This window comes from Corvus moneduloides, chromosome 17, assembly GCF_009650955.1.
Source record: "Corvus moneduloides isolate bCorMon1 chromosome 17, bCorMon1.pri, whole genome shotgun sequence".
NCBI lineage: Eukaryota > Metazoa > Chordata > Aves > Passeriformes > Corvidae > Corvus > Corvus moneduloides.
The window spans coordinates 13,039,886-13,067,552 of record NC_045492.1 but is presented as its reverse complement, the minus strand read 5'-3'; the positions used below and the strand labels follow the sequence as shown (position 1 = coordinate 13,067,552).

Sequence of the window (27,667 nt, the reverse complement as noted above, 5' to 3'; positions counted from 1 at the left end):
GATTGAGCCTGTCCTGCTCAGGATTGCCCTGGGCACTCCAGGGGAGCATCCCTTTGTGTGGTGTTCTGGACATGGTTTAACACTGATCTGAGCCAGCTTAGCCAGATTCAGTGAAATCCCACTCACTGTGAGGTTTGGGAAGGCAAAATTAACAGTGGCTGTGTCTCCTGTGGAAGATGTGACTGCTGGAACTACAGCAATGTAATTGTTCCCTCTTTAGCATGACCCTCGTTGAGGACAGAAATTGGATCTGTGTGGGTCAGGTTTCTGTGCTGGATGGGCCTGACTGGCCCAAAACCTCTTAATCACATCAGGGGGAAAGAATGTGGTGTCAGGGGTGTTCTCCAGCACAGAATTAGGGCACTCCTGGCCAGCCCCTGGCAGGGATTTGTAGTAATTCAGTCTTCAGCTGGTGACAGGAGGGAGCTGGGACTGCCACAACTCTGCAGCCAGTTGTTTGTTCCTGGGAAATGCTGAAGTGCTCAAATATTTCTGGATTGATTAAAAAACTCAGTGAAAAAAAATAATTCTTAGGTTTCTAGACTGCCTGCTTCTCATTTTGATCAGTGATTTATTGACATTAAAATTTCACCTAAAATGAGGAGGATGGGACGCTTTCCTGTGTTTGAGTGTTGGGTGAGGAGTTCCCTGTTGGACACTGGCCACGTGCAGGACTGCACTGGGAAGATCCAGCAATTTTGTCCTGTAGGTTGTTCCTCAGGAGGCAGAGCATCAGTGCTGACTGCACACCCTTGTTTTAGATGGGAAAACTTCTGCCTCCTGCTTAGAAATTCAGAGAAACTTTGGCATAAAGCTCAGGACTTGTCCACTTCAGGAGACACATTTGATTGTGGAAAGCTGCAGAGAAATTCAAGCTCTCAGGGTCTGCTGTGCTTGATTTTAATTAAACTGAGTCCTGTGGCAGCTTCATTGAGGAGATCAGTGTTGAACATTGCCAGTGACATGTACTTTGACAAGTTCTGCGTCGCTCTGTTTCTGTGAAACCCTGTGGGAGGAGAGGTAGAGTGGGGAAGAGACAATCTGCAGGACTAGAACCATATGGTGGAAGAGATTTGGTGCTTGAGTACATGTGCCAGAGAGTTAATGTGGGGATTTTAGAGCATGAGCTGTGAAAATGGGAAAGAAGGATGATGTAAGGCTGGGGGAAGGAGAAGGAAGAGTTGCCTGTATCTACATTTGAAGCAGCTTTATTAATAAAACTCTGCTCACCTATGCAGATCCTTTCAGTCTGGAAGTTGGAGACAAGGAAAAACTGAGCAGATTTCTCAGGCACCGACTTCAACCTGTGAGATATTAAGCCCACTGGAAATTCAGAGTTTCAGCAAGCTGCGAGATAAGGTGTTAGAATATATTCACAGATATTAAGGTTTCTTACTGCTCAGAAGTTGTCAGCGGCAGCGGGGATGGGATCCAGAACATTCCTTGGGAAGTTGGAGCTTTCTCCTTGGGCTGGTGAGGGGAGGGATCCCAGAAAATGCCAGTCAAGCCTCGTGCAGCTCCAGCTGGGTACTGGGGCTGAAGCAAGACCCCTGTGGGTTCCCTGTGGCACAAAGTTAATGGGATGAGAGCCCAGTGTCTTTATGGGGTCAGCTCTGGGATTGGGGTTGGAGAAAGGTTTGTCATTTGGGTGCTGTCACCTTGTGTCACCCCTTTTTTGGGGGAGCAGGGTGCTCAGCCCGGCTCTGGGTGAGGTAAAAGGAAGTTTTGCAGCTCCCATGGTGGAATTATGTTTTGTTTCTTTTAGTATTTGACTTGTGGGAACAGCTTGGAGAAATAAGGGTCTTAATTTGTTCCCAAAGAACGCCACCAAAATCCAAAAAGGACAAACCTCAGAACTATTCCTGTTTTTCTCCCCAGAAGATTATACAGATCATGATTTGGAGTATGATTTCCTGGTTTGATACTGGCCCATTTTAGGAGGAGGAATGGCTTTTCTTGTGCTTTCCAGCCTGTTTTCTGATAAATTACCTTCTGTGTTCTTCTTTGGAAGATGGGCTCAGTTTGTGAAGTAAAACAATCAATTCCAAATTTTTTCCTGAACTGAATTAACGAGTGAACAAGCGGCTCTTACCCATTTGCTATCTTATTCTAAGGATGTTTTATTGTAACAAGTTTAATGCAAATCTGACCACATCACCCTTTTCCCTTTATCCCAAGTACTTCCCTGACCTGCTGGTTGCAGATCTTGGCTCTCTCCTTTTCCCTATTTGCTCTTCCTTCGGTAGAAAAATCAGTGATTTCTGGAGGTGTCAGCACCAGCCCTGCAAGGATGTGTCAGGGATGATTGTAAAGGCAGTGGAAGAGAAAGGAAACCCAATTATAAACAGGTGAGATTTACTCTTTGGTGATTCTGATGTCTTTTCATTGTCAGTTCCTTTCCCAGTGTGGAGGAAATTCTCCTGCTGCTGTGCATGGGCATTGCCCTGGGGTGAGATCAGGGATAAATAACATTTTGCAGTGGCTGTGGAAACACTTGAAAGAAAGTAACAGATGCAAGGGCTGCTCCTGAGACTGACATCTTAATTTGAGACTGACATCTTAATTTGGTGTTTGTGTAGCTTTAGGAATGCCGTGGAAGATGATGGACTGTTCCATTATCTTTTTGTCTGACTTCATCAAGTGCTGTCAAATACCAGCGAGAGTTCAAGCTGTTGAAATGATTATTGGTGGGTTTTTTTTTTGCTTTACTGATAATAATGTCACTTGTTTCAATTCAGAAGATCAACAGGGTAAAATGAGTGGTGTTTCTCCCCAGTAACGTCAATGGAGGAGGTTAAATTGTCCCTTCACTTGCCAAGGAGTGTTTGGTGAATTATCAATGAATGCCCTGTGTTTGGCAACGGGAAATTTCCTGTGAATGTCTCCAGGAAGGTGAGGGGGGATGTTTGGTGATGTTCTGAATTGACTCATCCTGTGGAGAGGAAGACTTCTGGCACGGTGCTGTGGTAAAATACAAGTGGCTCTTCCCTGTTAAATGGAGAAGTGCAAATTAAGACTGTTCTGCTAAGCTTCTATAGACATTTTTAATGCAGCTTTCTCGAGGTTGGATCTACCTAAATGTGAATGAACTCCTGAACTCTGTCTTTAATTAGTGCTACACAGCTGGGATGTGAGAAATTCACACGAGCTGGGTTTGTCCATTTGAACTAATGTGGAGATCAGCCTGGAAAAGTGCAGGGGAGCTGCAGGAGCTGGTGGAAAAGGGAATTCTACCAGGGAAATATGGGCTCTGGAATCCTCATTTTATTCAGTGTTTCTTTAAGTCAATATTAGTCCATTCCTCCAACTCGAAGGAAAAAAAAAAAACCCAAATAAACAGGAGCTGCCTGTCCCTCCTTGTGCCTCTGGGGGCTGAGCAGAGGGGCAGGATCACTCCAGGTGTGCTGGGGAGAGGGGCAGGATCCTTCCCTGAGCAGGCACTGAAGTGCTTGGGAAGGGAAATCCATTCTGAGTGCCAGGAATTTTCCCTGGAGCAGCTTTGAAGGCAGGCCCAGCCCGTTCAGCAGTTTGGGAAAACTCCTTCCCTTGTTTTCTGCAGCTCTCAGGTGCTCCTTCCCCCGATTTCATGGGCTGCAAATCCCTCACTCCTCCCAAAACACTGCGTTTGGTGAAGTCCAGCCTGCAGTGACTCGCTGGGAGCACGATTTGCTCTTTCATTTTAATCTTTCACTTTGATTTTAAAGCTGCTCCCCAGCAGCCCGGGGAGTGACCTGTGGCTGCAGAGCTCTGATGCCAGGAGTGAAGGGGAAATGTGGAAGGAATGAGATAAATTTACCTCGTGCTAGGACAGTGCCACGGACTCACCTCCACACCTGGAGCTGTCTGCAGGGATGGCATGAGCTGTATTTATTACACAAAAACCTCTGCTGCTTCCTGGAGCTTGCAGGTGAAGAATTGGTGAATGGCAGGGGATGACGGCAGGCCAGGGATGGGAAGTTATTCCGGTTATCCCATCTGTGAGTGAGGGGCTTGCAGGGCATTTGTCACCCTCAAGCAGCTCCTAACAAGCATCATGAACTGAGTTTTGCAGGTGGGCAGCAGGTCTGGCTGAGCTGCTCAAGGATGGAGGAGCTGCAGCCCTTCTCCCGTGTCTGCCTTTGGATGCTGGCAGCTTAGTGCTGGAAAAATCACTTTACTGACAGAAAGGCTCCATTCATGTGCAACTTCTGCCCTTTTTTTTTTGGTCTCCTTAGGTGTAATCTTAAAATTACAAGTCCAGCTCTGAAATGCAGCTTCTGCAAATGATTGTGTGCTCTGGGGGGTGAAAACCGGAGTTTGTGAGTGAGCCCAAGTGTGGAGCAGATCCCACCTGTGCCTGCTGGGAGAGCATCCTGCTGCCCTGGCTTCAGCAGGAGTGTCCTTGTCAGAGCTGTGACTCTCACCCAGAGCAGCCTCTTGCATCCCATGTCCTAATTAGTGAGCTCCGTGAGCTGCTAATGAGCTGTGTCAATGCCCTTTGCCCCCCATAGCCAGTGGAATTCCAGCGACCAAATCAGGTACTCTGCGACACAAAGGAGTAATTCCAAACCCTAACTCACTATAAACTGTTCTGCAGCTCCCTAATCCTAAAAGGTGCTGATTCCCGGGATTGTGCCGGGGCCCCGGGATTGTGCCGTAGCCTGGCCCGGCAGGACGGCACATCCAGCTGCAAATCCAGCTGCTGGCAGCACGAGCTGCCTGCACAGAGCCCGGCTTTAACCTCCAGTGAAGCCTTCACTATTTCTTCTCCCTGGTTACAGTCCCAGGCTGATTCTCTCCTATCCAGTTTCATGCCCAGAATTAACTGTGCCCGTGTACAAAGCTTAGCAGATGTTCAAGGAGCTGAATCTGATACTTAGCTCCAGCCTGGCTGCTTTTTTTCAGCTGTCACTGGCAAGGGAGGGTTTCTGCTGGAAATGCTTCTTGGCTCTTCTTTTGGAGTGGCTCTTCTCTCCCCTGATGGCCTTAAGCAGCCCTGAATTATAACCTTGTCTGTGTATGATTTATAAAAACCCCAACGAGCCAGCAGACCTGTACTTTGAAGGCTGTAGGTCCATAAAAAACCAGCCTGGAAGTGGAAGGATATTTCAGATAATGCTCTCTCTAATGATACCATGTCCAACTCATCAGTTTTGCAGGGAGAGCAGACTCAAGTCTTGCTTTTAATGTCTTTTAGGTTGCATTTAAGCAGCACATCCCAGTGTGCAGTGAGTAGAGGAGGGAGAGAAATGACTCCTTTACAGAACACTTGTGATATTCCTGTGGGATAAGCAAGGTCTAAACCCCAGCCCTGCCTGCTCAAAGACATTTTCCATTATCAGCTCTCACTGTCTAGCTCCAGGTGCCCCCCTCCTGGGTGTCTCTGCCCCTCGAGGTCCTCAGTGCTGCTTCAGATGGCTCCCCTGCCCTGTCTGAACCACAGAGTCCTTGCAAAGCCCTCCAAAGATCTTGTGCCAGAGGGATTTTACTGGTGCACTGCTTCATCACCTGGCCAGGATCTGTAATTAAGGAGCTGCTGAACTCCAGAATTGCAGCTGCTGGGTCCATCAGCAGTTTGAAGGGGATGTTGCTGCTTTATTGACACTTGCAGTGATTCACTGGAAAAGGCTCTTGGAAGCTCCCAGGTGTCCCTTGAACATTGTTTTACCATCTAATCCTCCATCAGGCTGGAATATCTCAGCACGTTGCTCCCTGCCCTTCAGTGAGCCCGGTGCCTCTGGGATCTGTGCCAGCAGCAGTTTGGGGGAGCATTTCCCCCTTTGTCCGAGCCAAGGACTGATGGCCAGTTTGGAGCAAAATCTGTCAGTGCTGCTTGTGTTTCCCTGTCCCAGAGCACAGCGTGGACACCCAGCAAAGCAGAGAATCCATCCCTGGCTTGTCAGCAGATCCTGGGTGAGCTCTTTTGCCGTCTGCACTCAGATGTTGCTCCCCAGCTCCCTGCGTGGCTCAGACAACGTGTCACAGACTTCCAGCTGCTCAGGGGGGTTTGGCAGTGAATCTTCTCTGTGGAATCAATCCTGTGTAGTCCTGAAGGACCCAAATAAATGAAGATGTAGAACAAAGCTGCCTTCTGATTACTGTGTCAAAGTGGGAATGTGTCTGTGGGCTCAAATCCAGCTCTTGGGTGTTTGAAGCTAAGGTTGGAGGAATGGCTTTGAGCCTGAACCATTTACAAAAATCCCACTTCTGGTTGATGTAATTCCAGTCGGGAGGGGAGAGTTTTTGAAGAGAAAAGACTGATTAAAATGCCTGATGTTTCAGAGCAATAGGAATCTGTTGTGACTTGCATTAACACGAGTTAAAGGTGCACAGGTTCCTAAAGATCTGCCAGGCACTTCTGTGTGCACTGGCCTTGCAGCAAGTCCTGGCCAGTGCCAAAGCTGGGGTTTGTAACTTGAAAAAACCTTTGCAATCCTGAGCAACATTGTGCATTCTGAATGCAATCAGAGACAAGATTACAGCCTCATTCCCTATTAGCAGCTGTGGATGACTCTCATGTCAAATATTGTTGGTGGAGATGCAGCCTGAATGAGGGGAAAGAGTGAGGTTTATCCTTCCCCAAATGTGTTCTCGGGGGGGAAGGAAAAATTGAGATTTTCTTTAGTGCCCAGGAGAAGGAAATAGCTGGATGCAAACCAGCCTTGATTGATGCAGTCACTATGGGCTGATGGCAGGGAATATGGCTCACTCAGAACACATGGAATGGGTATTCTGGGACAGGGAAATCGTCTTGTTGCCAAGAGCGTGGATGGCTTTGCAGACAACACGTGGGCAACTCTGCTGCTGATTTTACACAGCCACTGATCCACTCTCCAGGGATCATTTAAGTCCTGCCGAGCACAATTCCAGTTAGAGACGTTCACAGCCATGGGATTCCATCCAGTGATCCGTCTATTTGTAATTGTTCCATGCTTATTTTGTGGCGTTTCAGGCTGAAATAGAGCTGAACAAGCTGCCAGTGTGGGGGGACATGGGCATGGGCTGGAAAAGGAGAGAGGCAAGCCGTAATTTAATGGAGGAAATAATTCCAATAAAATAGTTTGTGAGCTCATGGAGAGGTTGTGGTGCCTTTTCTAGGGTCACACAGTCCCATTCAGATGAGAGATAAACCAGAGCTCTTTACTCGAAAGCAGCTCTCCAGTTTTCCATGGGGGACAGCTTCCTGATGGGGATCTGCTGCCTCAGACACGTCTGGGGAGGGGAGGGGATGGAATAAAGGAGCTGCAATCTGTCTCTCTTGGCACGGCTTCATTTTTCTAGAAGCACAGCAAAATTCTAGATCCTGTCCCCTCACAAATTTCCTTTGAACTGAAAACAATTTCGGGGCTCATCTCCCACCTTTTGACTCAGAAGTGACAAATTAAAGCCTTTTTTTTCATAAATAGAAGAATGGAAATCCAAACCCTGGTGGGCTGCCTGTGTGAAGAGCTCCCTTTGGAAGGACCTTGGACCTGGAATTCCAGCCCTGCCAAAATCCAACAAAACGCTCAAATCATTTTCCATCTGCAGCCTTCAGGGTGAGCTTCCTACCAGCCTTGGGTAAAGTGGCCACATTTTTTTCCTCCAAAAGGTAAAAAAAAAGGGAAATTTCAGGAGAGACTGAGGAATTTCTCAGGCATTGTGCCATGCCTTTGCTGTTTTGTGTGTTTCTAGAGGTTACTGGAGTCACCAAAGGCAAATCCCTGGCAATATTCCAGGGTTTCTGGAAGGGATCCCAAGCTGCAGGAGAGAACGTGCAGCTCCTGCTCTGGAAAAAAGCAGAGTTTGTGTTTATGTGATGTCGAGTTCAGTGTCCCCGTAAATGCAGCTCATCGGAATGCTTTGTTTCAGGGCAAAGTGCAGAAAAACATTCCTTCTGGATCCCTGTGAAATAACAAACAAACAAGGGTGGGATTGTTTGTTTTGGTAGTCAAGTAGCTGTGCTTTCGGGCGGTGTGGTGGAGGCCACATATCTCAGTTTTTACAACAGCCAGGTTTAAACCCCTGCCTTTGAGATCAGAGAAACAACCTTCCCCCCTCCAATTTCTACATATTTGGCCATTTTCAGATGGCTTTTTAGCGTGGTTCCTGAGTAAAAATAGTGAGGGCTGGGGCAAAGAAATTCAGATTTTAGCTTCTAAATTAAAATACTTTGTTTCTAATCATGTGGAATATTCTATTCCATTCTTACTGTGTGGAATAATCTGTGTTTCATGTACAAAGCAGAGCATTTTAGGCACTTGGAAATCCAGCCCTTGGTGATCTTTTGCTCAGCTGAGGAGGTGAGGACTGCCAGGTCTCCCTCCCACCCTCATTTCCAGGATGCTCCAGGGTTTGGGTCATCATGTAAGACATCAACCCCTGGTTTCAGTTTCCCTCTCTGCCTGAGAATATTCTCAAACCCCGAAGCTGAGAAAATCAGAAGAATTTTTTCACTTTCCTCAGCCAGATCCATCCCTGGAAGTGTCCCAGGCCAGGTTGGATGGGCTTGGAGCACCCTGGGATAGGGAAGGCTGTCCCTGCCCGTGGCAGGGGGGATGGGTTGGTCCAGTTCCAGCTGAGCTCAGGTTTGCTGAGGCCTCTTTCCAGCCCCAAGGAGGGATGGGCATTCCTGCCTGCTTGGGAAGCTCCGAGGGGCAGGAATCCCGATCCTCACATTGCATCATTCCTTTGAAGTCACTTCAGTTGTGGTAATGATTTATATCAGATCATCTCTGGAGCCAAAAATAGAACTGGCTTGATGTGACCTTGGCCGTGCAGAGCCTCTCTGGGAGTCGGGTGATCCACTTCACAAACAGCCGGGATAGTCCCCTGGAATTTCATGTTGTTACCTGCTCCATGGCCTCCTTCAAGCTGAACTTTTCAGGAGAGGCCATAAGGAATAGATGCTGATTTTTGATACTTGAATTAAATCCTGAGTTGGACTTTCTCAGAAGATCTCAGAGGGAGACCTTGGTGGGTTTCAGGTGCTGTGCAAATGCCAGCTGTTCCTGCTCTCCCAGCACATCAGCCCCCGATTTGCTGTTTGGATTCCCTAATCACTGTCAGCGCAGGTAATTACAGCACCACTTCCAGCTAATTCCTATTCACGGAGCAGCAGGGAAAGTGTTGGCTTGGGGGATGAGTGAGCTCAGTGTTTCTGATGGAATCGGCACCTGGGAGCATTTGGGGCTGGTGCTTCGTGCTGCTGGCAAGCAGCTGTGGCAACACAAGCAGCTCGTGCAGTCCATGCCTTCAGCCTGAAGTGCTGACACGTCTCAGGCACAGCCCTGACCGTGGTGGCACCAAAGACCTCGTTCCTTGCTCTGTGGTGGAGCTCAAAACAGGGTCTGGGATTCACTCTTTGTCCTGGGCATGGCACTGACAATTTTTCAGTGCTCCCAGGAGGGTGCTGCCAAATTATTGGTGGAATCATGGAGTGGTTTGATGGGAAGGGAGCTTTAAATCCCACTATTTTTATTGCTTTATTGCTGGAGATTCAGGGTTTCCTGCAGTTTATGCTCCCTAAAGGTGATGCTGGGTGAGTTTTATGTACTTGGAGAGCACAGAGGTGGGACAGTGCTGACAGTGCCCATTCCTAATATCTCCACCATCCCATTTTTGAAGGTTTTAAGCAGTGAGGGTGTGTCTATTCTTCTGAGTCTGTTTGTAAGTACAACAGCAAACGATTACTGAAGGATTCTTCCCTTCTTTGGGCTTCTAATGGCTGAAGTTAGAACTACAGGTTTTTGAAAAGCAAAAGGGCTGAATACTCAAACTTTGGACAGTCTCTTTTGGGTGGGATTTTGGAGATTATTTTTCGTTATCAGGTGGGAGGAGATGATGTTGGCCCAGCAAACCAAATTCTCAGAAGGCAAATGTACAAAGTCTCTCCCAGCAGAAGTAGGTGCATATTTAAATTGTGGCTTTGGTGTGAGCTGTAACTGTGGTCAGTGATTTCTGAGCAATCCAAATCAAACCCTTGCATTAAACAGAACAGGCTGAGTGCCCAAAAAGCTGGAAAATGGGAAGAAAATCCTGATCAGTTCAGCTGGTGCCTGGCATGGGAGCAGCCTGGCCTTGAACTAAATGCTCCTGCAGCCACATGGGCCAGGAGTGTGAGAGTCCGTGTGTGAGATGGGGTGGGAAAAATGATACAGCTGGGAGAGACAGCTAAAAACTGGTGAAAGAAGCACAGCCAGTCAGTTAACAACCCTTTGTGGGTTCAGCAAGGGAGTTACAGCTGCTTTTCATGAACATGAAGAGTTTTTTGACCCAGCAGGGGTCAGAGGATAGAGCTGTTTTCCTGTTGGGAGCTGCCTTAGTGGGGCAGTGGGATGTTGTGATGGGTCCCATCACTGCTCACCCCGCTGAATCTGTGCTGTGAGTGCCTTGCTGATGGCTGGTCTGATTATTTTTTTCTTTGCTTTTGAAATCACACTAATTTCGGTGGCAGTTTTGATTTATTTCGAAGCTACCAGGTGTTACTTTGGAATTACTGATGAAGTGTGGGCTGTGAACAGTTGGCAAGGCTTGTAATTCCTGCCTTCTCTGCAGGCAGTCTGAGCTCAGCTGAGAGCTGTGGCTCTGAATGCAGGAGCACGGCAGAGAGTGCACCAGAATTAAGGGATGGCTGGGAAGATTGCAGGGAATTGTGGCAGGAGCTGGAGAGATGAAGTGGCTTCGTGCTGTGGTTGGAAAGGTGTTTTAAAAACCACTCTGCACAGAGCCTGCCCCAAATGACTTGAATTTAAATTCAATTAGACCCTGGGAGCAAAATGACAGAATGGTGCTGGGTTCTGCAGTTAAATAATCTGCTTTTTCCCTTGTCAGTAATTCAGTTCCTGCTCCCTTGTGTTACCCTTATTCACAGCTGATGCAGAGTGTCACCTCTCACTCAAGAGTTGCTGGCTGGATCCAAAGGAACAGGATGTAGCTCCCCAACAGCTTGGGCTTGTGCTCCCTCTGAACTTCTGAGAGTCCACAGCTGATTGGGGATTTAACTTCTCGGTGAGTACTGGTGATATTCAGGCCATTGAAGATGCCAAGTTTATTCTTCTGTGTCTCTAGATTTACCAGAGGTGCTGGTTAGTGTTCAAGAAAGCTTCAAGCAAAGGGCCAAAGAGGCTGGAGAAGTTCTCAGATGAACGAGCTGCTTACTTCAGATGCTACCACAAGGTAAGGCACAAGGTTCTCTCAAACTGTTTCTATCTGATGCAATATCAAGAATAAAATCCAAAGTTTTGTCTATTAGTTGGCCTGAAAATTGAAACTTTTTTAACTCTTAGGGTCCTAAAGCTGTTTGTGTGTGCTTTCATTCAGTGGAGGCAGAGTAAACATTCTTTGTAGCAAACATCTTGCTGAGTGAGTGGAGAAGGACTTTATTTTTAAAGCATTTGGCCTTTCCTCAGCCCTTTAAAATCACATCTGAAATACTTCCCAGTGGCTCCTGCTCTTTGTGTTTACAGTAACATGGAACACGGGACATTCCCAGGAACATGGGAATTCAAAAAGCACTTGGAGGTTCCCATTTTCCTGGGAATTTGCCTCTGTGGGAAGACAGGAGCCAGCTCCAGACATGAAGGACAGCATGGACCTGGTGTGAAAACCTCTGCTGAATTCACTGGTGTTACAAGAATGAGGATTTTCCCTTCAGCCACTGCTCTGGAGTGATGTGCACGTTTCATATTCACCTGAGAATTTCCGTGTGTCGTTCTCCTGGGCGTGGAGGTGGAAATGAGAAACCTTTTAATTCATAATAATTGTCAGCAAAAACTGAAGGTTAGGAGTGATGGGCATGAATTCCCAGGAGCTTGAGGCTGCTCTGCACTCATTTGGACAGACTTTTAAGAGGAAATCCTGAGGGAATCCTGTCTCTGAATCCTGTCTACGTGCCATGGAACCTGTAATCGATTGGTCATAGAACCCGTGGCTATTTCTAATAAGTCAAGCCCAGAAATAGTTAATTCATGTTTATATTAAGCAAGTTGCAGAAGTAATGAGGGTTTTTTTCCCCTTTTTTGGGAGAGGGCTGCACAGAGCTCTCTGTGTAAGAAATGTGTGAGAACTTCCAGCTCTGTGTGAAACACTGCATTTATGTTATTATATCTGTCAATTATTGATGCAATAATCAATAATTTGTTGTCTTGTCCACTAAATTAATGCAGTATATGAGCAGCACCTTGGGTAATGGATATGAAATCCAAGAGGAGCCTAAATGAGACTGGAATTTCTCCTCTTTCACAAAATTCCATAGGTCAGCACCTGTTTGCAGGTGTTTAACCCACCAGCAGCCTGGACCTGCAGACTCAAGCACCATGGAAAGCCTCACTAGCTGGGAGGGATTTTCACTTTTAGGCCAAGCTTAGTCTCTACTTAACAGTTACTTCATTTCAAGCTATTGCTTCTCCTTTAAATTCTGGGTATCTCTGGTAGCTGATTTGACAGGAATGAGTGATGATCAAACTCCAGAAACCGTCACTGGGGACTTACACACAAATTTTGTGTGGTTTTTATCAGAACTTTGCCCATCACATGGAAAGGACCTCAAAGGTCATCCAGTTCTACCTTGGGGACACCTTCCCCTGTCCCAGGTTGCTCCAAGCCCTGTCCAGCCTGGCCTTGGCCACTTCCAGGGATGGCTCTGGCTGATGGAAAGTGGAAAAATTGCTGACTTTCTGGGGTTCATTTGGATTTTGAGAATATTCTCAGGCAGAGAGGGAACTGAAACCAAGGATGTTGAGTAAGGCTCTTCTCTGGTTTAGAGTTGTCAGCTCTCCAAGCTGACAGGTCCCATTTATTTTTAACAAACCTCACTGAGAGGGAGCTAATGAATATTAAATGACATTTCTGGGCAAAATGTACTCATTTACAAAGAGCACAGGTGGATAAAAATGAGGGGTTTTTTTAAAATGAGCCTTGTAAATGTGTGAAATTCAAACGTGGCAAATGATGGAGATTCTGAAAGTATTAAATATGAGCTGCTGGAAGAAGTGAAAAAAGAGCATGTCCCTGCTGCTCTGTGTTAGGCTGTAGTTGAATGATTCTTAGGAAAACCAGAGTTAATTATTGATAAAAACACCCAACAAAGAATGTGGCAGAGACTTCAACACTCACTGCATGTCACCTGCTTTTTATTTATAATATTGGTGGGATTTTGGTGCTGAAGCCATTGTGCAGAGGTTTGAGGTGGTCACTGCTGTCCTGCAAGGGTTGGTGGTGTGGAGAGGCTCTGCTGTGATAATTCTGGTGCTGTCACTTGGGGACAGGAGAAGATAATCCTGCAAAAAAACCCCCAAAACCCAGGCAGACCTGTGAAGGTGTCAAGTGTGCCACGAGCCTGTGCTAATGAAGGGTTCAGGGTGGCAGATGAGAGCAAAACCTCACCTGCACATCCCCAGGGTCTCAGGAACACACTGTCAGCAGGATGCAGTTCGTTGGGTTTTTATTGGAGTATTAAGGATTCTACTGGCACATCACGAAGGCAAAAGAAATAAGAATTTTTTCCTTAAAGTCAACTCCTACCTGGGCTCTGGAGTGATTCTCAAATGCTGCTGAAAGCAGCTAAAAAAACTGAAGAGCCCTCACTCAGCCCATCAGTCTCGGGAGAGGTTTAATCCATCATAAAACTGTAAAGGGTAGAAAAGGAAAATGATGAATGGAGCTAATTTCTCAACAGCCCCTGCCTCCTTCACTCAAGTGTTTCCTTCTGAGGCTTTCCTTTTTCCTGGGATGCATTGAACTGCTGTGTTCCTTTGATTTGTTGGTGCAAAGGGGCTGACAGGGCCCTGGTTGTGGTGGCACCGTGGTGGCACCAGTCCCTGGGGCTGAGGCTGGGCAGCAGCTCCTTTCTTTGCCCATCTGAATTTTGGGTCCCCAGCAGTGCCTTGGTGGTGCTCCTGTTATTTTGGAGAGTCCCATTTGTTTGCATTTGAATGTGTCCCTGTCTGCAGCTCTGCACCAGGGCCTGAGCTTGGACATCCTCACCACGGGAAGAGCAAACCAGAAATAAATACTTTTTTTGGTCTAATATTAACCTTAAATCCTTACTAGTCCTGCTCTGCTTTTTAAAAGTGGAAAGGTCACGGTGTCCTAAAATAAAGGTCATGTGAGAACAGTCATCTGTAGCTGATGGAGTAAACTGGAGATTTGCACACACAAAGCAAATTTCCCACTTAATTCCTTTGGTCTCACAAGGGAGGGAAAATAATTAGGATCCAGGCTACAAGGTCTACACAGAGAGTTGCTTTCCAGGTGACTGTCTGATTTTCACTTGTTAAACGTAAATAAGCAGCCACAAATTGCCACATGCTTGAACAAAATACTACTGGAGGAAGGAAGAAATACTGATTTCTTTTGACTTTGTGATGTGCCAGAAGAATCCTTAATATTCCAATAAAACCCCAACTAATTGCACCCTGCTGACAGGAATACACCGAGTCCTCGAGGGGTTCTAAGTTTTAATCCCATTGTGTTAATCTTGCCTTGAAACAGCAGAAGTAATTTAAACAGTCTTCCTGTCTGGTTATGGAATAATCCATTTGGAAAATTGGACTGTGGAACTTGTAATTGTTTTCCAGGCAAAACTGTATCACGGCAAATGAAATGTTTCAAGTCTGACCACTCTGCTAATAACGAGCTGTTAAACATTTATTTTAATGAATGCTATCACTTATCTGTGAGCGAGGCGTCAGGTTCAAGGCTTTCAGAGAATTAAAGGAACTTCTCAGGGTGTTTTGGTGTCTCCACTAAAATTCCGCCTAGTGGGGCTTGTGGAATATTTGTGAGGAAGAGAAGAGAAGAAGAAGAGAGAAGAGAGAAAAAGAGAAGAGATAGAAGAAGGGAAGGGAAGGGGAGTGGAACTGAATGGGCTTTAAGGTCCCTTCCAACCCAAACCCTTCCATGATTCCATACAAAATTTAATCTGTTATTTTTACTTAGCAGGTTAGAGATGTGCAGGCAGCTCTTACCAGCAGGAGCGAGCAATAACATTTTCCGTTAAATGCTCCCCTGGGGTTTCCTGGGGAATGTTTGATTCGTTCTCATCACGGGGCAATTTTCAGTGAGCTAAGACAGAGCCATGAATCCTTAATTAAGATGAAACCCCAAAGTGCTTGGGAACCATTGAGTGTGGCAGTTGTGGAGGCAATAAATATAACCCCTGGTGTTATGCTCTGAAATGCTCCCCATATTTGAGAATTATGCACTAATTCAAACAATAGTTGGAATGCTGAGGATCATTTTTTAGGAAACTGCTTTTTGGGCATGTTTTTGATGGGAATGGGAGAAGTGGAAGAATTTTGGCTGAGTGGATCTGTCAGGCTGAAGCTCTGCTCGTTCTGTCAGCTGGGAAATGACTGATTGATTAATCCCTGGTCCTGGTTCAGAACTCTCTCACCACACAGCTCTGCAAGTATTTTAGTTTTTAATCTAATCAAATGCATTTCAGTTATATGGATTGTCATCTTAATCCAAAGGAGGCTCAAAAAGGAAAAGGAGGGGGGAAATATGCAAAGGGAGGTCTTTAAACCTTAACAAAATACCATTCTTCTTGTCATTTCTCTGCTAATACAGTCTTAGGTCCGATATTTGTGGTTCACCCCTCAGTTTAGAATTACTTTGCTAAGTGTACGTTAGTTCCTGATTTCAGATAAATAAAACATACACGGATTAAACTACCCATGAAAACACTCGTTTTGCAAGAGCCTGGCAGGAGGAGAGCTATTTTAAAATGCAAAAAAATTAAAAAAAAAAAAGGAGAAATAAACCAAACTTCAGCCTCAGTATTTGCAGGTGTTTGGTGCCTGCTCCTGGCCGGGTTCCAGGAGCGTGGGGGTGTTTGCAGGCTGCCGCCCCGGCAGTGTGAATTCCAGGAGGATGTGCCAGACAATTGGGACCATCTGTTGTGCCAGGGGAGCAACAGGGAGGCTGCTCAGCCGCCTGGGCTGAGCAGGGCACGTGCTGGGTGGCACAGCAGGTCAGGGATCCTGATTTTTTCCAGAGGACTGCTCTCCTGGGAGCGCAGGTGCGAGGTGGAGCGCTGGCAGCAGGAATTGCTCCTTGGATAAAGCTCTGGATCGTGCCAGGAGGGACCACTGCCTGAGTGGAGAATACCCCTGGAACTGGGAGAGGTGGAGGCAGCCTCAGCCTCGATGGCAGCTCAGATGCTGTCAGGTGAAGACTTGGAGGCCCCGCTCTGTGAAGAGCCGCCAGGTGCTTGTGGGGTGTTGTTTTCCAGACACGGAAATCGGGTGCCACGAGATTGTGCCCAGGATGGAAGGAGTGGAAGCTGGAAAGTTGGATTCCAGCCACTCTTCCGCAGGGAATCATTGGTGCCCCTGAGTTCGGAGAGTCCCAGAGTGCCAGATTGTCCATCTGTGTGTGCTGCTGAGCACCCTGAGCCGTGTCACAGCACCCTCAGGACTCCTCTGCCCGCAGGCAGGCCCTGGGATATCCAGCAGGGACGCTCAGACAGGAGCTTCCCATTAGCAAAATTCCAAGTCAGCCTAAATCCTTCATTGCCAAAATGTAAGTTCTGCTGACTCAGAACTTACATTTCACCCAGGGCTGGAATTCATTAGCACATTCCCTTGCAGGAAATGCAAGTGTGCTCGGCCTAAATGTCAAGGTGGTTGCTGTCCTGGATGGGGAAAATCTGGTTTTCTTTCCCCTTGCATTCGAATCCTTTCTTGGCGTCTGAGGAAAATACCTTGGAGTGGAACTTGGCAGCTGTTTGTGCTTGACCTGCCGTGTCCCAGGGAATGGGTCATGACAGGTCTGTATTTAGTGAGTTGGGGTCTCTGGGGGATGTGCTCCCATCACAGCGTTTCCTGGAAGAGGGTTAAAAAAAACCTTTGTGCAAAATGAAGCCAAATTATCAAGTCTCAGTTTTGACACTTCTCAAAATCTTCAACCTGGAGGCTGGAGAAACCTGAGTTCCAAATTTGGCAGCTCTGCTGGAGGTTCCCCATGGGATGATCCTTCCATTATATCCTTCTGCTGCTGCCCATGGGAGGAGGTTCTGGACATTGGCTGTTATTTATAATTTTTGGGGAGATGTTGCCCATGAACTGCCCTTTGTTCCTCCCATTCACAGTAGGAAAAGCTTCTCCAGGGTCGTGCTTGGAAGTGTGATTAATTTAAATAAAGAATTCCCCCTCAGCCAAATTTCGGAGCATTACTCATGGGTTGTGAGGGTGAAAAGTGCATGTTAGAAATATGAAATCACTGTGTTACGGATTTACTAAAGCTGTGTACAAGGTAATACCATTTTTTTTTTTTGGGGGGTATAAAAGCTATTTTTCCAATTATTTTTTGGCAGCCAAGCAACAGAAATCTGTGTTTACAGTCTGAATCTTTAATGCTAAAACACTTTCTGATAATGAAAACTGTGATTTTATTTTTGTTTGGTTTTTTTTAAGAGGAACATTCTAACAAATCCTCAACTTTCCATCAAAAAAAACCAAAAAAACGTAGAGAGCAGCTTTTCACCATTGTTTTTTCCTCCCTGCTGAAAGCTGTGCTGGAACTGGGAGTGCTGGAACTCCACTTGGGTGAATCCTTTAGATTTCCATCTCTCCTCTCTCTGGTTCTGCTGCACCAGGTTGGTCTTTCTCATGCCTTTCGTGTGAATATTGCTCAGACTGGAGGGAGCTTTGGTTCCACCTTTTTCTTGGCTAAAATTCCCATTGGGATGGTGATGTCTGGAGGTGAGAGAAGTGGAGGACGTGGCTGCTGCATCTCCCAGGGCTTTCCCATGGAATGTCCGAGGTGATTCCTGGCAAGGCAGCGTTTCCTCAAGAGCCATCACGGAGGTTCAGAGCCTGTTGATGCTGTCCCACCTTTTTCTCCCTCCTTTCCCTTCTCACCTCCCCTTGCCCAGTCAAGAACGGACAGATCTCTTCCCAAGCTCCTCATTAAAATCCCAAATTGTGCTTTTCCAGGTCACGGAGCTCAATAATGTGAAGAATATCTCGAGGCTGCCAAAAAGCACAAAGAAACACGCTGTGGGCATTTATTTCAGTGATGACACCTCCAAAACCTTTGCCTGTGAGTCAGGTGGGTGAAACAGTGACGCTCCTTAGAAAAGCTCAGAGCATTATTGTGAAATTATAAATATGATGTACCTACACAGAGATTTTCTGGGCATTTATACAGAGCTTGAGGCAGATGAGTGGTGCAAGGTGCTGCAGATGGAGTGCCTGGGAACACGAATTAATGACATTAGCCTTGGAGAGCCTGACTTGTTGGCATCTGGAGTAGAGAGGGAGCAGAGTGGTAGGTACAGAAATATTGACCTTTTGAATTGTTAATTGCTTTATTTTCAAGCCTTTTGGACTGTATGTACAGATATTGGAAATAAAGAGGAGCAAAACTGTTTTTCCAAGCCCTCCTTCCTGGTTTGGGGGGGTTGGTTTTGGTTGTTCAGGGGTTTATTTTTGGCTTTTAGTTTCAGTTGCTGCCAGTGATAATAAATAAGTTAACTGGAATTATTTTGGAGTAGCACTTCTCTTTCTCAGATGAGTTAGTTGCTCTTGGAGATGGGAACTATTTGTTGTGTGGGTTTTTTTGTGTGATGTCAGTGACTGAGGCTCTGTAAAGAGAATAATAAATAACAGTAATTGCATGCAAAACCTGACTCCGTGGCTACTCCACTTTCCTATGCAAATGAGCTCATTACCTGCACAAGCAATGTATTTATTCATGCACACAGTGTTATGAGCTGTTTGCAAATATCAGGATTATGCTGGCACAGCTCTCCTCAGGCTCTGAGTGCACACACAAATATTTGATGCCCTTTGGGTGCAGCATCTGACTGCCCCAAACGTGGAGTTTGTTGAGTTATTGGAAGGAATTCTTTGTGTGGGAATGAGCAGTTCTAAGTGGAAATAAGATCTTGTGTTAGAGATGGAAAATAGGAAATTCCTTGAATGACTTCCACGTTTGCTGGGCAGGGATTTTAGACTAACCTTTTGTTTTTCTCCCAGAGAGATTCAATGTGTATTTGATGCCATCCCCTAATTTAGATGTGCATGGGGAATGTACCTTGCAGATAACATTTGAGAATATCTGTCTTTGGGACATCCAGAATCCCAGAGTCAAACTCGTCTCTTGGCCATTAAGTGCCCTCCGGCGCTACGGGCGGGACCCAGCCTGGTTCACCTTTGAGGCAGGGAGGTAGGTGGGACTTTGTTCTCTTGCTTTGCCTTCCTGGGGGTACTTGGACCATTTCCAAAGGGTTTCCAAGGATAAGGGAGCTGATCTTCAGCCAGAGGCCAGTCTGGACCCATTCATACAAAAAACCTCCAATTAAAATATAGAAACAAATATAAACCCCCAAAAAACCCCAATTAAAACAGTGAAATATAAACTAAAAAAAAAAAATCCTCTGTTAAAAATACTGAAACAAGTATAAACCTAAATAAAACCCCTCTCCATCCCAGCTGAATGGAACCAGTTGCCAAAGTGCCTGAAGGGTGTGGGAGAGCTGAGGTATCCCCAGGGATGCCGGGTGGAGGCTGACAGTGTTCTATGGTACTGTATGGAGTTATTCTTAAACAAAGCAGTCAGTGAGCCAGGGGTTTGGATGGAAAGATCTGGGAAGAAGAGGTGAGCATCATTCCAGAGTTTGTACAAGGTTTGGGCGCGGAGTTACAGAGTTTTCTCAGGAGAAGAGGAGTTGGATGTCGAGGGCAGTGGGTGCCAAGTTGTTTCCCAAAAGCAAATGAAAGGAATGAAGGGACTCCTGTTTTGCATGGATCTTTTTTTGACAAACGGGTTTATAAGAAAGCTGAATGGAATTCCTTGGTTTAGAGGCGTTGCTCCTCCGGCTCAGTGGTAACAAGCTTTGGGTGAAGCTGGAGCAATATTGAACTGAGCCATCAAACCCTTGTGAGGAGATACTGGAGGCATTATTTGAGATAAGCACATTAGAGAATTACAGCAGTGAAGGGGAAGCAAATCACACAATTAACTTACCTGGAATGGGAGGAGGCACTCAAGTTTCCATCCTCCATCTTAGTGCAGGATTTAGCCCTCCTGGGGAGGGGAAAGGAACACATTTTCCTTTGGCTGATCATGCATTAGCCATGACAGGACAATGCATTTGGGACTCTGAGGATTTCTATTTGTTGTTTCAAGGGGAAGACAAAAGTCTGCAAAACTCATTAAAAGTCCAAAGGGGGGAGACAAATCAATGCTGCCTGGCACAGATTCCAGATAGAGCCTAAAGAGAAAAAATCTGGGTCTTGTGCAGGCACTCTCCAGAGCTTTCACACTTGTGATGGAGCAGCTGAGTCTGTTTGGAGACAGCAACACAAACATGGCCTGGAACAGTAAATGGCACGAGGGCTGCACAGAACCACAGGCAGAGAGGTGGAAATAACTTTGTTCCCTCTTCAGCCACCTTTGTTTCCTCACTTCTCGTGCAATGGCACTTTTAGAGCAGCACAGGAAGGTGTTGCTGGTTCGTGGTGACCTGGAAACTTCCATCTCCCACGTGGATGCCCTGTGCTCTTGCCTTGGCAGGATGTGTGACACGGGAGAAGGGCTGTTCATCTTTCAGACCAGGGATGGGGAAGCCATCTACCAGAAGGTTCACTCGGCTGCCCTGGCCATAGCAGAGCAACACGAGCGGCTGCTGCAGAGCGTGAAGAACTCCATGGTATGGGCCTTGCTGGGATGGGAATGGGGATTGGGATTCCACACTGGTCAGCACCCAAAGTTGTGCTGCTTCAGGGGGATTCTGATTATTATTATTATTAAATTCTGCTTGATTATAAAATTTAGGGCAATATGTATAACTGGAGTTCCTGTTCAAGGATAACAACAACAGGGAAAGAGAGTCCTCAATGTCTGTGGGTGCAAAGTTATCGATAAATGTGAATTAATACAGAGAAAATCAGCTCCTGTCAGTGCACAGTCTCATTAATTTCCTTTGATTAATCAGCACCATGAATTTGTTTGGAAGCATTTCTCATCAGTCTGCTTGCAAAATGTGGCTCCTGCTCAGTTTTCCATTTGCTAAGTGGTATCTGTGCTCCGAGGATGGTTTGGGAAGAATCAGACAGGTTCCCTGGGAAGAGCTTGACACTTTGCTTGATTCTTTCAGAAACGTGAGAAGAGCTCACCTGCAGCCAGCAGTGCTGCTGGTTTGCCCTTTTCCAGTAAAAGATCATCTAACACCATCTTTGCTGGGTTTTACTTTCTTCTTTAAAACCAAGAACCTCTTAGTTCTAGTTAATGAAGGGAGCTCTTGTTCAAAAATATCTAAATTTGTCTTCAGTGGAGACAGATGGATAGATGAGACAAGTACTCAACAGTGACTAAATTAAGCAGATTAAAATTAACCTAGGCTAGGTCAGCATAACTTCAGTAACATTTGTAGCCCAGCAGGGTCAGAAGGGATGGAGGAACCTGTTGAGGGAACAATTTCATGTTCAGAAAGCAGGGATCAGTTCTGAAACAACAGTGAATAGGTCTACAGGCAATTTAAAGTTCATTGGCTTTGCATTTCTGGAATAACGTCTTTAATAGATGATGTAAAATTTCCATCTCACAAGTGCCCATAGACTCAGCAGATGCAAAGTTGCTGTAGATTTCAATAGGCAGCAGCTGCACAACCTCTAAAAAAGCTTTTTCACAAACACTGTGTCCCACCACGACCCCTAAATCTAATTTTGTAGACCCTGCAGTGCCAAGGGAGGGGATAACAGCATATTCCAGCTGAACTGAAAGTCTTGGAGCTCAGTAGCAGAATACAATTGTTTCAGCTGAGTCCATATGTCCTGGATATGAGTTCCCCACATCTGTCACAGAAATGTTGAAATACTCAGTAGGGCTCTGTGTCTTCTCTGGGGCCCAAGCATATTCAGGTTTAGAAGCTCAGGCTGAGCTCTGTTGTATCAGGTGGCTTTTTCTGCTGATCACAGAATATTTGCCAAGAACCTCTTTGTTCAGATTGATTGATTTCCCCTGTATTTTTCTGCTGCTTTTGAACACCTCACCGAGGGCTTCATTCCAGATCTTTGCCCTTTTTTCTAAGCTGTCTGTATTGTTTCTGTCTCCAAGAATTCCTTACCCTGTGTAAATTTTTGTATTAGTGAAGCTTGAGCTGTTACCTACAGAAAGGGCAAGTAAAGGAAGAAGGTAGGAGATGTGGTGGTGAGAAATGAAATCCAGTGAGTGTTTTCTCTTTGCTCCTGGCATCCTGACCACTGCCACATCCATGGGGGGATTACCCAGGGCTGAGGGGAAGGTTTGATTAAACCACCTGAGGGCTCCTGTGCAGGGAAAAGGAGAAAAGAAAGGGAAAAAGGGAGTTGAATATCCCATGGTGATGGACTGGAGCAAAGCTGCCAAGGAGTGCTCTGACATGTCTGGCACCTCTTGGGCTGGAGCCTCAGCCTGGCTGTGCTGCTGAGGAGCTGAAAGAGAGCTCTGAGCACGTCTGGGACACTTCCACAACTTATTTTCAGTGAATCCACAGCTCCTCCCTTTTCTCTTTGAAAGGGAAGAGCGAGCTGCCTTTGTTTAGTGACTGTAAATCCACTCTGGTCATTGGTGGCTCTTCTCCTCCAGGTTTCTCTCCTTTCACTTTCACATTGCCAGAGAATGGAAAGCAAAGACCTGTTCAGGTTTGATTTTGAAACCAAACCTAAGAAATCTTCAATCATCTTTCTTTTCTTTCCTTTTGGAGCCATGCTCACAACCAATCTGAGAGAATTTCAGTGTGCAGGGGCTCATTTTCCATGTCAGTGCCAGGTGCTGCTGTGGGATGGAGCCAGGGCGAGTTGTGCCTCCTCCTTCTGCTGCCACAGAGACACAGGAGGTTAATTGTGCAAATGAAATCAATCACCATTAAAGCCTCCTGTGCTCGCAGTCTGAGGTGCTTTGATGAAATGTTGTGCATTCAGGACAGAACATGCTAATTTTTATCCTCAGCTGTGGTTTTTTTCAGCTTTCTCCCCTGCTGATCGAGTTCAGGAGGGGCATCTCCTCTGGGCCTTCTCTGTGGCACTGTTCAGCTTTGCTCTGGCTGTGTCTCTGGGGTTTTTCCCCCAACACAGCCTGTTGGTTTTTGCTCTCCTGCTGACAGCAGAACCGTTCTCAAACTGCCCCAGCTCGCTGTCCAGCTCCCCAATAAATGAAACCTCCAAAAAACGATACCTGCAGCTGAGCATGCCCTCCCCACGGTGCTCTGCTGATTGGCACTCCCTGGAAAAGATGCCATGGTTTGTTTCCATGGTGCTGAGGTGTGTGGTGACACTGCAGAGGGCTGGAGCTCTCTGATCAGTGTGGTGTAGGTGGGACCTTGCCTGGGGCAGTGATTCACATCCAGCTGATGTGGAGGTGGCTCCTGTCAGAGCAGGACTTGAGCTGGCTTTGGTTTGCTTTAGTTTTAAACTAAAGTTTTTTTATTAAACCAAATTCCAGTTTTTTAGCTTCCCATCACAGGTGTCCCTGCACAGAGAGGAGGCTGAAGGCACCTCTGAATAACTTGGAAATGTCTCTTTCCTTCTCTATGTTTGCTTTTGGGTTTTGCTCCAAAATACACTGATTTTCTTGTAAAAGGTTCTTTCACCTCTGGTTTTGTGAAACCAAAATTCAAAACTTACTCTTTTGTAAAAAGCTCTCTTCATAAATTAGAAAAGTCTAGGGAAGCTTTGGTATGTTTGAACTGATGTTTCCCTGAGCTTTGGGAGGAGAGTTTTAGCTGCACTGTGAAGCTGTTGATAAAACCCAAATACTTCTATCAGCTTGTACCTTATTGAATTAATGGAAGCAAAAGTGCCTTAAAGTAGTCAGCTCTCATGTGTTAAGTGCAATGTCGATAACCAGGGGCTGTGCTTATGTAAGGAAAGGGAGCTGAGGGCCCTGCACGAGGGGGCAGTGTGGGATGGGGCTCCCAGCAGGGCAGTGCAGCCCCTGTGCTCTCCTCCCAGCGCGTCTGGCTGTGTTCCTGCAGGGAATCTGGATGGAGGATGCAGTTCTCCTGCTGCACTCCTGTGCCATCAGCTGGCACCTTCCTGGGCTCTAGGGGAGGGAGGTGAATAGAAAATGCTTCAGAATTAATAAGAACAACTTGTGAAACACTCCCAGTGAGGTTCTCCGTGTGCCGAGTGGGATCTGGCTCTGGGAAGTTGCAGGTGTAGCCGGGCAGCCCCTCTGGTGGCAGGGGAGGATCCCAGCACTGCCCTGCCTGCTGCTCACCCCCACTTTCTGTTTCAGCTGCTTGAGTTAGGACTGCCCTCGGGGGCAGCAGGGCTTGCCCAGGAGCAGGGCAGCACCAAGGTGAGCTGGAGCAGCAGCAGTGGGACCTAACCCAGAGCTGTGTGCCCTCCTAACCCAGAGCAGTGTGCCCTCCTGTCCCAGAGCAGTGTGCCCTCCTAACCCAGAGCAGTGTGCCCTCCTGTCCCAGAGCTGTGTGCCCTCCTAACCCAGAGCTGTGTGCCCTCCTAACCCAGAGCTGTGTGCCCTCCTGTCCCAGAGCAGTGTGCCCTCCTGTCCCAGAGCTGTGTGCCCTCCTAACCCAGAGCTGTGTGCCCTCCTGTCCCAGAGCAGTGTGCCCTCCTGTCCCAGAGCAGTGTGCCCTCCTAACCCAGAGCTGTGTGCCCTCCTGTCCCAGAGCAGTGTGCCCTCCTGTCCCAGAGCAGTGTGCCCTCCTGTCCCAGAGCAGTTTGCCCTCCTGTCCCAGAGCTGTGTGCCCTCCTGACCCAGAGCTGTGTGCCCTCCTAACCCAGAGCTGTGTGCCCTCCTGTCCCAGAGCAGTGTGCCCTCCTGTCCCAGAGCTGTGTGCCCTCCTGTCCCAGAGCTGTGTGCCCTCCTAACCCAGAGCTGTGTGCCCTCCTGTCCCAGAGCAGTGTGCCCTCCTGACCCAGAGCTGTGTGCCCTCCTAACCCAGAGCTGTGTGCCCTCCTGTCCCAGAGCAGTTTGCCCTCCTAACCCAGAGCAGTGTGCCCTCCTGTCCCAGAGCTGTGTGCCCTCCTGTCCCAGAGCTGTGTGCCCTCCTGTCCCAGAGCTGTGTGCCCTCCTAACCCAGAGCAGTGTGCCCTCCTAACCCAGAGCTGTGTGCCCTCCTGTCCCAGAGCAGTTTGCCCTCCTAACCCAGAGCAGTGTGCCCTCCTGTCCCAGAGCTGTGTGCCCTCCTGTCCCAGAGCTGTGTGCCCTCCTGTCCCAGAGCAGTGTGCCCTCCTGTCCCAGAGCTGTGTGCCCTCCTGTCCCAGAGCTGTGTGCCCTCCTGACCCAGAGCAGTGTGCCCTCCTGTCCCAGAGCTGTGTGCCCTCCTGTCCCAGAGCAGTGTGCCCTCCTAACCCAGAGCAGTGTGCCCTCCTGTCCCAGAGCAGTGTGCCCTCCTGTCCCAGAGCTGTGTGCCCTCCTGTCCCAGAGCTGTGTGCCCTCCTGTCCCAGAGCAGTGTGCCCTCCTAACCCAGAGCAGTGTGCCCTCCTGTCCCAGAGCAGTGTGCCCTCCTAACCCAGAGCTGTGTGCCCTCCTAACCCAGAGCAGTTTGCCCTCCTGTCCCAGAGCTGTGTACCCTCCTAACCCACAGCTGTGTGCCCTCCTAACCCACAGCTGTGTGCCCTCCTGACCCACAGCTCTGTGCCCATGCAGACTAACCCGGGCAGGGGAGAGTTCAGGCTGCTTCAGTACCAGTTCTTGCAGTGGTTGTGCTGTCCCAGACAGTGTTCCAGCCTGTCCCTGACCTGCTGTCCTGCCTTGCAGCTGCAGCTGAAGATGAGCGAGCGGGCGGTGTCGCTGGGCACCGTGGTGCCCCTGCCCCGCAGCGCCTACTGGCACCACATCACCCGGCAGCACAGCACCGGGCAGCTCCTCGGCCTGCCAGGTAAGGGGCACTGCCCTGCCACCTCCCCAGAGGGTGGCACTCAGCCTCGGTGGGGACAAGGGCATGTCCTGTTTGGGATGGACAGCTCGGCACAGGGGGTGTGCCGGCGTGGTGTAACCCTAACCCGAACAACCAGGAAAAAAAGCCTTAAAGGAGATATTTTTCCTGGTTCTTTCTTTCCGACACTAGATGGGGCAGGCAGCACGCGGAAAGCTCCATCCAGGGGAGGGATGGAGGATGAAAGCAGCGCTTCCATGCCTGGTCAGAGCTGTTCCATGGATGAGGGCATGGGAGGCGGAGCTGCTGGTGGCACAGTCTGTGCACTGGCCTTACTGTGCCCTTCCACGGAGCCCTTTATTAAACCAGGGCTGAATCCAGGAATTCAGCATGGAGCTGGCATGAGATAAATTGGTTGTGTGGGTACAAACCACTTGTTTTATATTTAGAAGAATATCTTGCTTGTTAGACTGGGAAAAAAAGGATCTAAAAGAGCATTTTTACATTCTAAATGAAAGTCAGAACTTTGAAAAAAATAATTTGCTTTGTACAAGTTTCTGTTCTGAAGGTAAAGAAAACCTGCGTGGATATTTCTGAGCTGGAGCAGCAGATTGAGCAGGGATAGATTTAATTAAGTAATCTCTAGCTCCCATATTCCCGTGTGTCAGACACTGACTGAGGTGCCTGTGTGTAACTGGGGTTGTTCTGTTTTTTCCATCTGGCTCTCCATGAAGACGTTTCCAGCCCAGTGAAGCTCCACCGCACGGACACTTTTCCAACCTACAGGGCAGAGCATCGATAAAGATCTGGGAAGAACTTTACAAACTCTTTGTCTTCTGACCAACTGCCCCAGTGGATGAGTGGTGATGACAAGCAAGGATGGAAACGCAGAGAAGTTCAGGTTGGACGAAAAATTCTTGCAATACAAAGGATTTTTTAAACTTTGCCCAAAGCGGAAACTCTTCCGTGGATATTGGAGAGAGGAACCAAACCACCAAACCCTCTGGTGTATCTTTTATATCTTACAGCTGGACAGAGGAGAAATCACTCCCTAAACACTTCCCACTGGTTTTGTATGATAGGATTGTTGTAAATATGTGAGACTCCTGCTGTAGTGTGGTTATTTTGTCTCCTGGCAGCTGTGTGTTCACCGCTGTGTCACCCTGGTTTGTGGCAATGCTTCTCTTTAGTTATTCCCATTATTGTTACCCTGTTTCTGATCTCTGGAATGGTGGCCAGTTTGAAGCAGCTCTTGGATACAATTTTTCCTGTTTGAAGACTTGATTGATTTCTTTTAAAAGAATCTCCTCTTTCCTGTATTTATTTCCATCTCTGTAAACATTGAAAATAAATAAAAAAGTCCCACTTAGTTTGTGGTGCAGTGTTTTTGGTCATTCAATTAGCACAAGCTAATTTTCTTCTAGGACAGAATCATGGTCTGGGGCTTTGAGTTAAAAACAGAAAAAGGTAAATGTTGGATTTCCACGTGCAGGAGTGTTGTAGGAACAGAGCTGGAGGGGAGGGAGGCTCTCAGGGAAGCCAAACCCTGGCTGTGGTGAAGGTAAATGTGTTTCTGAAGGAAATAAAATCAATCTGCCATCGCTGTGGAAGGTACCCCACAGTGCAAAGATAAGCATAATTTATTGTAAATAAGGATTATGTTCATTCCGGAGCTGAACTGCTCACACAAACAGGGATTGAAAGGCATGTTGTGACTAATAGCCCTTTATCTTCCAGGTTTACTCCAGCTAATGTATTCCCTGCCGAGCTGGCAGCAGCTGTTGTTTCATCAGGGATATGACAGTTCAGTAAATGCTTTTATTCACCTTTCACTCATGCAGTGATTGATAGAACGCAGCTATCTCTGGCTG

General features: G+C 47.3%; 1 protein-coding gene across 4 annotated transcripts in view; it reads left to right on the top strand.

Moving 5' to 3' along the window:
- DOK5 (docking protein 5) overlaps positions 1-27,161 on the top strand; it is a 32,803-nt gene extending 5,642 nt beyond the window's left edge. Inside the window, exons 1-9 of one of the 4 annotated variants that reach the window (XM_032127121.1) lie at positions 11,052-11,136; positions 17,561-17,727; positions 17,901-18,015; positions 18,115-18,234; positions 18,945-19,134; positions 20,485-20,620; positions 24,187-24,249; positions 25,679-25,799; positions 26,531-27,161. In XM_032127121.1, the coding sequence (XP_031983012.1) occupies positions 17,719-17,727; positions 17,901-18,015; positions 18,115-18,234; positions 18,945-19,134; positions 20,485-20,620; positions 24,187-24,249; positions 25,679-25,799; positions 26,531-26,598 (822 nt within the window). In that variant the 5' untranslated portion in view covers positions 11,052-11,136; positions 17,561-17,718 and the 3' untranslated portion in view covers positions 26,599-27,161. Of the gene's footprint in view, positions 1-11,028; positions 11,137-17,560; positions 17,728-17,900; positions 18,016-18,114; positions 18,235-18,944; positions 19,135-20,484; positions 20,621-24,186; positions 24,250-25,678; positions 25,800-26,530 lie in introns of those variants that run through there. The other 3 variants (XM_032127119.1, XM_032127118.1, XM_032127120.1) reach the window with 3 other exon arrangements.
- The last annotated feature ends 506 nt before the right edge of the window (positions 27,162-27,667 follow it).